Source organism: Dissoconium aciculare (genome assembly GCF_010015565.1).
Source record: "Dissoconium aciculare CBS 342.82 unplaced genomic scaffold K489scaffold_8, whole genome shotgun sequence".
Classification (NCBI taxonomy): Eukaryota; Fungi; Ascomycota; class Dothideomycetes; order Mycosphaerellales; family Dissoconiaceae; genus Dissoconium; species Dissoconium aciculare.
The window spans coordinates 572,717-585,077 of record NW_022984958.1 but is presented as its reverse complement, the minus strand read 5'-3'; the positions used below and the strand labels follow the sequence as shown (position 1 = coordinate 585,077).

Here is a 12,361-nt window from a genome sequence, read left to right as displayed (position 1 = left end):
CGCATGGACACAGCGAATGTCTTAATGCAATTCCTGGAAGCTCACCTTACGCTGCATCACAAATCCATCTCCTCGCGAGCTCGAATTATGTTGATGACCAATCTGCTGGCGATGACGATCGACATCCGGGCGGCAGCTTTCTGCTCGACGGATAGGCGGCGTATATGAGCTCTTTCCCAGTATCAACGAGCTCTTCAAGCCTCCTGGTGTGCCCGTTCTCATAATATCATTTAGGCTCAGATTCGGAGCCTGGCTGTAGAAGGTATTTGCTGTCAGGTCACTCACATTATAGACGTTCGTTCCAGGGACTGCCTCTTCTAGCTCTGGCGAAGACATGTCGATGGTTTCGATCGTGACTGTGCTCTCGGTGACGTCCGGCATGACAGCAACCTGATCTGAGGCTGTGCCGCCAACAGGCAAAGAGGGTGGCGATCGCACATGCAACGCTTTGGGTATCATCCCGTCTGTCTCTGGGCCGCCATTGGCCACTAACTGGTATCGTTCAGATTTGCTGTTGCTGCGAGACGGTGTGGCGGCGTCTTTGTCAATGTAGCCTTTGAACGGCTTTGAATCGGATCGAGTTCTGATGCGATATGGGTCATCACGGGCAGCAGGTATAGGCGTCGCGATCCGATCTTTCTGAGCTCGCAAGCGTTCAACTTGGAACTTCGGCGGCGGGCGATGATGGGAGTCATTTCTATGATGGAGGGTCTCCGCTGAACGCACATGCAATTGAGCAGGAGTATCACTCCTGATCGACGAAGTGCTTTGACCTCTTTTGTGAGATCGCGAGATATCTTCTTCTCTCGTCAAGTATTGTGAGGTTGGTTGATATTTGGCAGTATCGGTGAATACGTCATCCTGGTGTGCGAAAGACCCATCTCTGTCTAAATCGGTCACGATTTTTAGTCGCGGCTTGCTCATGATATTGGAATACACCATTGAAGGCGATAAAGATGTCCTTGAGGATGTCGATGCTGTTCTCACGCCATCGCGAGAAGGCAACTTCCCGTGTGAGCTCAGGGGCCGCATTGCAACATCCTCATCCTCGGACCGGCGTTCCTGCTTCGGCAAGAATGCAGCGTATTTAGAGGAGAGGAGCCCAATGCTGTTTCGGCTTAATCTCCGAAGAGGAGATACAGCGCGCCGCACGACCGCGGAGCTCATCACATTCTGCAAGCATCGATGCTGTCCATCCACGTAGGAAACCGGCAATCCTCTGCCATTCCTGTGGCCAGTGTAATGCAGCGAGCAGGATCGCCTCCATCCACAGTCCGCTCGAAATGTACATCCCAGTTGCAGCATCGGTCTGTCCCATACTGACGTGTAACGCCGCTGCAAGATGCACATCGCCCTCGTCCTTCAGTCTCTGGGCGAGGCTCATTTTCGCCACCAAATCTTCCCTTCCTGAAGTTCTCAACGCCAACATCATGCAGTCTACATCAAGACTCCTCCCTGCCGACTCGTTCTGGCCTGAATGATCAACCAAATTCTCTCCAAGCCAACATTGTAAGATCGTCCTCTCCATCGATCCCGGCCGATGCGAGTGCCACTCTGTCCTCAACAGACTCCGGATGTCTTCTTCCCACCCGAAGACTTTTCGCAACATCTCGCTGAGCATGACCTCAGGCAGTGCGGGCTCCTCCGCAATCTCGATGGTGCTGGTCGGGAGGTTTCGCATGCGCACGAGGGCGGCTGGGAAGAGTGTGTTCGCCATGATCTCGGTAAGTGGTTTTCTCGATCACGCGCTGCTCTTGAATAATTCTTTCCGCTTCACAAGTAGGATCGAGGGCGATAGACTGATATCAATGCTATTCGAAGATATTATTTACCACGTCGAGGAAAGAGAGTCGGAAACTCTCCTTGTTACTCCTCCCTCGGCTTCCCAATATTCTCCTTTGTGTCCGGACAGCAGGCCGCTCTCGGATGAAACGTGATGTGCGCTGGTTGCACCGCATGGGCGTACAGCATTTGGCCCGTGAACGAAGATTTTGTGTTCCATTGCGAGGGCCGTTCCAAATCTGTGCGACGGTGTTGTTGCACACAGGATTTCAGCACTTGACGAACCTGAAGACGCGAGAAACTTGCATAAGCCCTCCTCCAGACGCAGCGAATCGTATCGCACAAGATGCGTGAAGGAACATGGGTCATCTGGGAGTTGCCGCTGTACATTACATTAGTAAGACTGAGCGAATCCGGTGAACCCGGCTGTAACACGTGTCGAAGTGATACCACTCCACAAGAAATCTCGTCGAAAACTGTATCATTAACATCCTCATATCTACATATTTGTCCTGCTTCCCCTGCTATGCACTCGCTGTGACGTACACCGTCACAAATGTCGTCCGGGTCTGCCATATTGTTGACGGCATATCTGACGTTTTACCAGGCAGTGGCGTGATTGCCGCAGCACTCGTATCGACAACGTCTGATGTATTGCCCAGAGTGTTGGTAACCGCCACGATGGAGTTAGCATACTGCGATCCTGCGGTAGGGACTTGTGGAGCCATGGAGGATCTATCGATCTGCGCGGCTTTGATTAAGTCGGCTGCCTTCTCAGCGACGCCGTAGACCACGGCTTGTAGATGCGCAGCAGGTAGAAGTGGAAAGACACTGGCATCCACGACCCGAAGATTCGCCGTTCCCCATACTCGAAGAGCAGGGTCGACAACACCGCCAAGCTCGAGTGGCATCATGGCAGCTGTGCCGCTTGGGTGGTACTCTGTCTGGATGTGCCTTCGGATATATGTTTCGAGTTCGTCATCGGTGGCGTTTGGCGAGGGGAACAATGGGCGCGGTTGTAGCTGTGACAGCGCTGGAGTAGATAGCAGTCGGAGATTGAATTGAAGAGCAGTTTTGAGGATGGCCACATCGGTTGGATCGCTGCCATAGCGGGGATCAATCGAAGGCGGATCAAAAGGTTGCGTTGAATTGAGGGAAACGCTGCCCCGCGAGAATGATTTCATCGTTGAGACGGTGAGGACACCGTCGTTGCCATTGATGATCTCATAAGCGGCTCGGCTGCCATCCAGGAGTGCTGTAGCCATGAGACCTTGTTGTCGTTGGAAGCCAGCAATCACATCGGCATGTGTTCCTGGTGCAAGGTACTGATCCGGCGGCTGCGATATTGCTTTCAGTGCAATGTCCGTCGATCCGTTCACGACGATGGGCAAAGCAGGAAAGGCAACGCCACCGACTGCGGTACTTGTAAGCGGACCAGAAGCATTGGAACGATATTGGTCCCAAGCCAAACGAGCTATGGTCGCATTTCGGAGACTGTCTGAATACTGGACAGAGTCATTTCCGTATGGATAGAAATTCCAGACTTGAGCATGATCCTGGAGATTAGAACCAACGCCAGGCAGATCGATGTTAACAGAGACTCCCATGCGATCGAGTGCTGCAGCGGGCCCGATGCCAGACAGCATGAGGAGTTGCGGTGTATGTATGGCGCCTGCAGAGAGAATCACTTCGCGAGTTGCCTGTACTTGGAATCGAGGACTATGTATGCTTGGGGCGAATTCGACGCCACGCGCAACCAGGCGAGGGTCTGTGGCTGTCGTATCTTGCTTCTTAGAGTGGGACGTAAGTCGCAAACTTCTGCGTATCAGTCCCAGAGAGCCATCGTCTCCGTGGCCGCCAGGTACATTCAAAGTCGTGCCGCTGCCGAACATACTAGCACCAGCCATAGGAGAATGACCTTGCCCATGTAAAGTCCCTGGCGGCGAGGAAACATTCTGGATGGCGCGGCCATCAAAGAGGACAGCTGTAACATGCTGGCCAGTACTCACCTAGAGATTTGGGCGATTAGCAACGCTATCGTAGTAAGCTCTGGCGGCGGTTGATCTTGTTTGACTTCCAGGGTCGAGGTTCAATGGCAAGAAACTAGCGCCTGCAAAGCCGCCCATATTCGGATCTTGGGCTATTGGGATCCCGAGAGAAGATAATGCGGAGAACAAAAAAGACGAGGTGTTCCAAAAATGTCTTGCAACGTTCATATATCAGTAGAAGCCGAGATCAAAAGGTCGTGGTATGCATACCTCGGACTGCTGACGTTGACTGGTCCCTGGAAGCCGTGAACTTCGCTTTTTTCAAAGATCGAATATTGTTGTGCAATATCTGGCGACGGCTCTGGGGTATATGTTTCACTCTATTTTCATTAGCAAATAAGTCGTCATGGAAAATGATATTGCCGTTGATCCACCTTCTTGAAATATGGCAGCAAATCGTCCCAGCCCCATCCCGGATTGCCTAGCTGTACCCAATCCGTATAGTCTGCGACGTTGCCGCGATACCAAAGCATTCCGTTGATTATGGTGCCCCCTGAAGTTTTTGATCAGCACAAATCCAGAGAAGCAGTGCAGCTACGACGATACCTCCCAAAGCATGACCTTGCGGTATCTTGCGAGGTAGCCCATCCAAATGCTCTTGTGCAACAGTTGAGAGGTTCCAGTCGTACAAACTACCAACCGTAGTGCCGACCAGTCCGGGCACCTGAACAGCGTCTTCTCGTCGGTCTGCTGGACCTGCTTCCAGCAGAAGAACATTGATGGAAGGATCCTCCGAGAGGCGATTGGCGACGACTAGGCCACCTGGTCCTCCTCCGACAACGATGTAGTCGTAGCTTTGCAGTAGAGGTGAATTAAGAGGCAGACTGGAAGCGAGAAGAGGGATCGTAGCCATTAGAAGCTGTATGGCGGGAAACATGTTGTAAATGTTGCGTATAGTGTCTAGATGTTAAGGCTGCTGACTCGGAACGCCGATGGATGTGAATGTCGCAACGATATTTGCTATTTCGATCTATGCTTGGTGTGGTGCTATCGTCCGAAATTAAGATCTTTGGTTGAGAGACAAGTTTGGTCTCCATCGCGACTGCCCATTCAGAGGTGACAACCTTGGAGGTGCTGAACATCCACAGCAGCTGCCTCACCAGGGCTGAAGTCCGGCCGAGCACATTATTTCGTCACAAGAATTCCTGAAAGCACATATTGCGCTGGGTCAAGCAGAAGCAATTTCAGCAGAATGCAAATGGAATATACCTACATCTTGAATTCGGAGATCATACATCTGATATGACATCTTCCAATCCACACCAACGCCACGCTAAATTCAAATTTTGGCTAATGCTCCACAAAATTGTACATAAAGTTTCATGAGAAAATGAGCCGCAATCATCGCGACATGATGATTTGCCGCACCTGGCCTCGCCCTGCTGGTAGAGCCGTGACCTGCTCAACCGAACTCTGACGAATAGGCGACACGTTCACATCAGTAGTCTCCGTGCGGAATCCACTCTTGTTTCCAGGTGAGTATCGTTCCGCGAAGGTCGACAAGTGTACAGGCGTCTGCGGGCCGACAGTGGTGACAGACATCATGCTCACAGGCTCGCTGTGATTTGAGTGCATGGACATACGAGACTCGAACGGCGGGCTGAGCGGCGGTGGAGGACGGAAGGAGAACTCGGATTTGTTGTCGGTCGGGATGGGGTACATGATCTTAGGTTGGCGAGTCTTGTTCTGGCGGAAGAGGAAGATAGCAACGCCGATCGCGATGACCAGTGGGATTCCCAGTCCTGCTCCTACTCCAATCAAGGCGCCGAGAGTATACATTCCAGAGCTGGCAGCGGTTGCGGTGGACGACGCCTGAGTGACGGCATTGCCGAGCAATTGAGCAACTTGCGATGGTCGGAGGTAAAGCGAGTCGCCACCGGACATGGTGAACGTATTGCTGGTATCACTGCACGAGGAGCCATTCAGTCCGCATGCGAATGTGTTGCTGGAAAGGGAGCACGGCGAGATTGGCACGCTCGAGCTCGGAGATGTCTTTTTGCAGAATGCTGCACAGGCGCCGCTGGCCCAAGTCTTGTCGGTACAGCTTGCCCGAGTCACGATTCCTCCGTAGAAACAAAGCCCGTTGTCCATGCAGAAGGAAGAAGCACCACAACATGAGACGGCAGCGCCAGTGCCGCAGGGAACGTCGGTGGTGGATAGAGTCCCGTCCGGGTAATAGCACGATTGTGCTGTCGCGAGAGAGAAGAGACACAATGAGGCGAACTGGACCAAACGTCCAAAAGAAGAGGAAGAAGACGGCATGGCGAATATGACTGTCCGTAACTTGCGCCAAAGGCTGAAGTTTCAATTACAGGCAGTAATGTCGGCAACGGGCTCACGATCCAAAATGAGTGTGAGAAGATCCAGAACGAGCGCGACAGGACACTTAACGAGTGATGTCCATGAAGCGTAGCAAGCAATGAGGTATGCAATGAAGCAGAGAATGGAGAGAAGATACGGAAGTGAGGTCCTCGTCCGACGAAATGTGGCGAGTGGCCGAGTCCCTCCTCTTCTCTTGGAGTGTCCGTTCACCTACCGATGCGTACGTGCAGGGAAGGACACTAGACCCGACACCGACTGGACTGGCCATTGGCGACTGCGACTACTGCGTATCATACTTCGGGGTCATCGTGAGTGATGATAGGACCGGGCTGGATCTGGACTGGACGGTCGAGGAGTCTGTGCCTGACAACAGAGTCCATGCGACGCCAATGGGGCGTGCAAGTGCGCCAGCGAGAAGATACGTGCAGGTACAAGTGCAGGTACAAGGCTGGGTAGTGTCGATTACGGCAAAGTGTTTGCAGTAGTGAAATCACGTCAAAGAGGAGTGCAGAGATTGTGATGAGGCGGCTGTCGTTGGTGTATGATGTGGTGTCTTGATAGGGTGTGGTGAACATGCTCAGGGGTTGTCTGGTCACCTTCGATGCTAGAGAATCCTCCATTCAACGGTGTATCTTTGCTCGGCAGTCGCCGGGCGACCGCGAATTTGACCCAGCCTCTGCATTGCGGAACATCGCGACCGTTCTATCTAGTCCTGCGGTCAGACAGACAACCTCTTTACAAGCCACCACTCCCGAATGCGCGGGCCGAAAAGGAAATGAGATGACCAGAATTAAACTTTCTCTGCTCCGCACGGCGCACGTTGTCATCAAGCGCCCCAGCATTTCATGGGTGCAGCGGGACATTAAAATGAGATGAATATGAGACCTGGCAAAGCCTAAATGTCACCCTGCTTTTCCCTATCTATCTCCTCCCTCGAGTCCATGATGAGCTATTCTTATCGCGACTCGTAATATGATATACCATTTCTGGGTTGTCTGGCCAGAGTCTACGCCCAGATTACGCATTTCTTGGACAATGACGAGGCGATACAACAATCAGTTTGTCGACCAAGCCAGTGCCGGAACTTGCCATCGTATGTAAAGCACGTCTCTTCGGCTTATGAGCAACTATTGTACGCTGTCCAGATGTGAGAAATGAGAAACGGCTCGACGCGCGTGCCTCGTTGCGAATTATCATCCCGAGTGGCGAGCAAGGTTATCACCGTCATGGGCCCACAGTGCGGCCATGCGTGGAATCGTACCCATTTGTGATCTGTGTTTCTCTCTCCGCCACTCTTGCTAATGTTGCTGTCAACGTCGAAGCTCGAAGGCATTTCCATTCGGAGCACCTGTGTATTCTACGTTGACGAGGAGAAAGGGCTTAGATCACGTCGTCCTGGCAATGCCACCCGAGCGCCTCACACTCAAAACACAATTTCCGTGCCGAGGCAGGTTTCATCTTTGGTGTTTCATTTACGAGACGTCTGCGATTTTGCTCGTTTCATTTCTTCAATCACGGCGTAGGTACATTATCGTGTTCTGTACACAGCAGACATTGAATGCCCAAAATGGCAATTGCAGAGTCCTCTCTCCCTCATCAATCGCCGCTTGCACCACAAGCGCGGAAGACGTTCAAATTGAAACTTCTCAAATGGTGATAGGCCGGAAAATAGCAGTAATTCCACTACCTGCACGATCTTTCTGCATCACCAATCCTTCATCTCTCCAATACAGCTTCGTTACGGCGCGGCATCCGCATCATGGCGTTGTGGGAATGTTCGTTTCCGTCATACTATAAGGCGCCAGGACCTTTTTAGCATTGCAGATCCGCCACGCCAGATTCCTCACATTCCCATCCGCCTGCACCACATCCGGTGCGAATTCGATGCCGAACATGGACCGCACGGCATATACGACGCGTCGGGCGTACTTGTTATCGCGTGCGATAATCGACCCAAAATGCTCATCCACGGTGTGCGGCGCAACGTCCGGATCGCGCTCGAAGCAGTCCTGCAGCATCGGCAAGATGGCTTCCTCCACTGCCGGCCGCGAGAGGCCTTCCTTGTATTCGTCGAGGTTCGACGGAATGCTCTCGTCGAAGCGCGCGACTTTGACCTCGAAGGGAATCGAGATGGCTGTGACGTTGTACCGACCGTCGTGATGGTAACGCAATTCGTACGTTCCCTCGGCCCACCAAAGCTTGTCTCCGGAGAATTCGACTTCACCCGCGAGGAAATCGGTGACTTCGCCATCCTTACGAGTACTGCCTGATACGCGCTGGTCGACGACGAGGACACCTTCGCGAGCCTTGCTGTTCTCCCATGGATCCGGGTTGGTGCCTATCCAGCGCCCGGCAGAGCGTACTGAGGTAACTTCACGTGATATGTTGTCGCCGACCATGTACAGACCAATCCAGTCCTTTTTGCTGTGATTTAACGGCGCGGTCCATTTTGCGCGGATCGGCGTACCGAATGGCACCACAAGACGACCCAGGCTGTCGCCACCTTTAGCAGCGGAATGTGTAGGATCGCGCTCACGATTGCCATATTGCACCTCGCTTTGATTCGCAGCGGATTGTATAGGATCAATGGCAATCGAGTAATCCTTCGAATCATAACCGGCAAGTTCTGGCGACAACCTTGTGATGCTGACACGAGCTGGGAATTGCTTGAAAAGCGTAGTCGAGTCCTTGATGAACGTGTTGAAGCCTGCAGCAAGCTTCGGGCCTGAGGCTTCAATAAACTCTTCCAACGAGTCAAGCGTGTCGTCGAAAACCTTATCGACGCTTCCAGTCCATTTCGTTATGTTCGTGGGCAGAGAGCGCTGGAGACTCTCGGAGACACCAGATTGCTGTCGCAGGCCTGCATGATACAGCTTCTGCATATGAGGCTTCTCCACGAATTGGATGAATAAAAGCATAAGCGAATGGCTCAGCAGGGCAAGGAAAAAGATGGACTTGCTCCAAGTGATGATGGCAAAGCCCCAAACGCCAGCCAGTCCGAGCGTCCTCTCCGGGTTGTTGAGATATCTGTAGATGCCGCTGTAGGTGAGTTTGGGGGCATGATCGAAGAAGAAGTCGCCAAAGAACCACCCGAACTCGCCAAGAGACTCGTAGACACTGTTGCTCGTCCACATCTGAAGGGCAATCAATCCAAATCCGATGACGTGTCTCAACAGAGCGGTGCCATACTCCCAGTCAGGCGGTAAGCCGTACATCTTCCACGCCGCGCAAATAAAGCTTGTGTAACACATGACCATACTGATATGGTACATGCCTTTCCATTGCCGCCAGGCTTCTTCAGTGCTTTCGCCGTACTTGACAAAATGGCGAGTCCACCACTTCGAATGAGCTTGCCGATCGAGAATGAATCCCAGTCCAACTGTATACCATAGTCGCCAAACCACAGCGTTGAAAACAAAAAGCGTTTGCCACAACCATGTCGTTGGAGTCAGCAACGCAACACTATACATATACACCTGCATAATGACCACAGCGATGTCCGTCACGCGAAGCAGGTCCAGATTACGAATGCCGATGATGTTGTGTACGGGCGAAGGTTGCGTGCTGGTTGCCAAGGGAGGATAGTCGTTGACGTGTCCTGCAACACTGGTCCGCCGATGGTGGTCTTTCAAGCTGGCTGGAGGCGAGTCAGGAGCTCGTTCGAGGCGCTTCTTGGGCGGCGGTGCATTGTAGGTGCGATCGATATGCGGATTCTCGACGATAGTCAGGAAGGTCAATTGGGCTGCGTGTGCGATGATCGAGACAAAGAGGACATTATAGCTGGCCGCCATGAGCGCGATGCCATAAAAGCCCACATATCCGATCGAGTACATTGGGTGAGGGCACATCATGAACACACCATCGAATGTCAGCTCTTGGTCAACAAGAAAAAAGAAATCGCCCCAGAACCACGCGTAGTCTTTGACGACTCGGTGCGCATCCAATTTGACCCAGAGATTGAAGAGAACCAAGGCAATACCGCCGATGAAGCGCGCAAAAGTCATGAGAATGTGTTCTTTTGCAGGGATATGAGTGTTAGCGATGGCAAAGAGGCAATACGAGGTAAAATCGGACATCAGAATCAGGTCTACGACGCGGCGGAAGATCAACCACGTGTTGTACTCGACGGGTGCGTCCTCGAAGACGTAGTCTTTCTTGATCATGGTCTCCATGTCCCGTTTCAGGAACTTGAATAGGGCTGGATAAGCATTCCCGCCTCGATCCGGGTGCTCAAAGATTTTCAATTTCTTGGCCCAGTTCACGAGGCGCTTGTGGTGGGACTGATTGTGGAGGAGCCACCCGATGCCGAAATTGTAGCACATCCGCCAGAAGAGAAATGTGACGGCGAAGACAGGCACTCGGAAGCTCTTGGGCAAAATGTAGAACAGCAGAATCAAAGATCCGAGCGCGACCACGACGATCAAATCCAAAGCAACCTTGGGCTTGGTCGGGTCGAAAAGCTGAGACACCATGTCCTCGGTGTGAGGTACGACGAAGACTGCGCAACCACTCAATCAGTAACAATAACTGTCGCAGACGTTCTGGTTGACGTCGGGATGAACATTTTGCTTGCTTAAGCGTCCGTTGGTGATGCGTCGAAACTGCTTACCAGTGCCATCAGGAGTTCTGCCATATGTCTTCCTGTCCTTCTCTGCCTTGTCAGCTTGAGCTTCTGAGGCATTCAGCGTGCGAACGGTGTCTTGAGCGGATTGCGTGCCGGATCCGCCAGTAGATGTCGTCGTAGGTGAATTCAACGAAGTACGTAGCCGAAGCTTTGCAGCTTCCATGTCGGACGAATTGTCCAAGGTGCTGCTCATGTTGAATCGCGTGACGACCATCAAAGTTGAGTTGAGTCAACGATGAATGGATCTCGATACAGCTACTGTAATAAAAAGATTTTCTCGCGAAGTGGGTAAGGGAGATGGAGGGTGAGGTTTATTCGAGGAGTGTTATATGCCGCACGTATGCGTTCATAGGTCTATCATCATTGCACATGCCCTAGGCCGTTTTTCCAGACAGGCTGCGGACAAAACTGGCAGTGGGGCACGTGAGCAAAATCTTTCAATGCCTACCTAGGTGGGTACCTAGGTAGGTTTAAGCTGTAGGTCTTCCAAGTTAGGACGTTGTTGTCGTTCAAGGTTTGGGTCCATTAGAAGGGAAGAGCAATCACGACACCGAGTGGGCACCCGATACCCAAGCATTTACGCACGTCTCGGCATCAAAATTTTCTCTAGTATCTCGTGAAGATCAAGAAGAGGAGCTGGACTTCCGAATTCGCTCGTTGTGTCCCTGAAGATGACAGCTACCTACTTTTCATCCCGCGGGTTCTCCTATGCAATGTGTAAAATGCGTGCATACTGTACATACTGGTGTATGGATGCACATGCACATGCATGCAGCATGAGAATTGCTCCTGGGTAATTCATCACGCAAGAGGCGTCCAGATAGGATCCACGTCCTGGCAGCGATGTGCCGCTGTCGATGTTCAAATATACTCGCCCAACGAAAGTAATTTTTAAGGCGATGGAGACAGAACGCACGAGAATCCTTCAATCAAGTGTACGGGCAGGAAATTGAGGGTTGTGCAGTCCGAATCGTGGAGCTTTTGCGCGAACGATGAATAAATTGACGCGTTTCCGCGCCGTCTTCGCTCCAACACGTGTGTGGATGAATGGCGTACATACCATTCTAGCCGGCGGCACGAGTAATGCGCAATGACAGCATGCTTCTCCTCCTAGGGTTGACATGGGCGACAATGCACAGCAAGCATTTCATCAACAACATTACAAATGCACGACCTGTCAAATCTCGGTTTTGTTGCTATTCACCGAGTGACTACCTACGCAATCACTACTGCGTTGAAGGTAATGACTCAGACGGAAGACTGATATCTGGATCTCAAATTGCGCACTCCTCGAACATGACTCGGGGATTGACGTTAAATACAATCCTCTCGAAATACGAAGGGTATCAAGCCATGGACTCCAACAATCGTCGCGGTTCTTGGCAATGCGGGCCCTGCTCGCGACCAGTTCTATTCAACGAATTTTGTGACTGCATATGCAGATCATTGTGTCGACGAGCTGGCCATATCCCTGCTTTCCCCACGCTCAGTGTCGTCACTCCGTCTTGCTATTCCTGAGTCATGCATGCAAGCATACACAACACTCAAACCCATCCCAACACCAGCAGAAGCTGCTGCATAGAGG

The 12,361-nt window shown here is 52.0% G+C and overlaps 5 protein-coding genes across 5 annotated transcripts; 1 reads left to right on the top strand and 4 right to left on the bottom strand.

The window, feature by feature from the left end:
• Positions 1–1,087: 1,087 nt before the first annotated feature.
• On the bottom strand, positions 1,088–1,717 carry K489DRAFT_411021 (uncharacterized protein; the record flags this gene model as incomplete). The annotated part of the gene is made up of 1 exon (XM_033607768.1): positions 1,088–1,717. The coding sequence occupies one exon, from the start codon at positions 1,715–1,717 to the stop codon at positions 1,088–1,090; it is 630 nt and encodes a 209-aa protein (XP_033458605.1).
• A 589-nt stretch (positions 1,718–2,306) lies between these two features.
• Positions 2,307–4,707, bottom strand: K489DRAFT_411020 (GMC oxidoreductase; the record flags this gene model as incomplete). The annotated part of the gene is made up of 4 exons (XM_033607767.1): positions 2,307–3,791; positions 4,055–4,150; positions 4,205–4,323; positions 4,377–4,707. The coding sequence occupies 4 exons, from the start codon at positions 4,705–4,707 to the stop codon at positions 2,307–2,309; spliced, it is 2,031 nt and encodes a 676-aa protein (XP_033458604.1).
• Positions 4,708–5,171: 464 nt separating this feature from the next.
• K489DRAFT_371566 (uncharacterized protein) lies at positions 5,172–6,092 on the bottom strand (the record flags this gene model as incomplete). The annotated part of the gene is made up of 1 exon (XM_033603247.1): positions 5,172–6,092. One exon carries the CDS (start codon positions 6,090–6,092, stop codon positions 5,172–5,174), a length of 921 nt encoding a protein of 306 aa, XP_033458603.1.
• Positions 6,093–7,490: 1,398 nt separating this feature from the next.
• Positions 7,491–11,105, bottom strand: K489DRAFT_381559 (phosphatidylethanolamine N-methyltransferase). The gene is made up of 2 exons (XM_033605153.1): positions 10,762–11,105; positions 7,491–10,650 (listed from the first exon to the last, which is right to left on the bottom strand). The coding sequence occupies exons 1-2, from the start codon at positions 10,967–10,969 to the stop codon at positions 7,910–7,912; spliced, it is 2,949 nt and encodes a 982-aa protein (XP_033458602.1). The 5' UTR covers positions 10,970–11,105; the 3' UTR covers positions 7,491–7,909.
• A 547-nt stretch (positions 11,106–11,652) lies between these two features.
• On the top strand, positions 11,653–12,361 carry K489DRAFT_250788 (uncharacterized protein). The gene has a single exon (XM_033599956.1). The coding sequence runs from the start codon at positions 11,860–11,862 to the stop codon at positions 12,292–12,294; it is 435 nt and encodes a 144-aa protein (XP_033458601.1). The 5' UTR covers positions 11,653–11,859; the 3' UTR covers positions 12,295–12,361.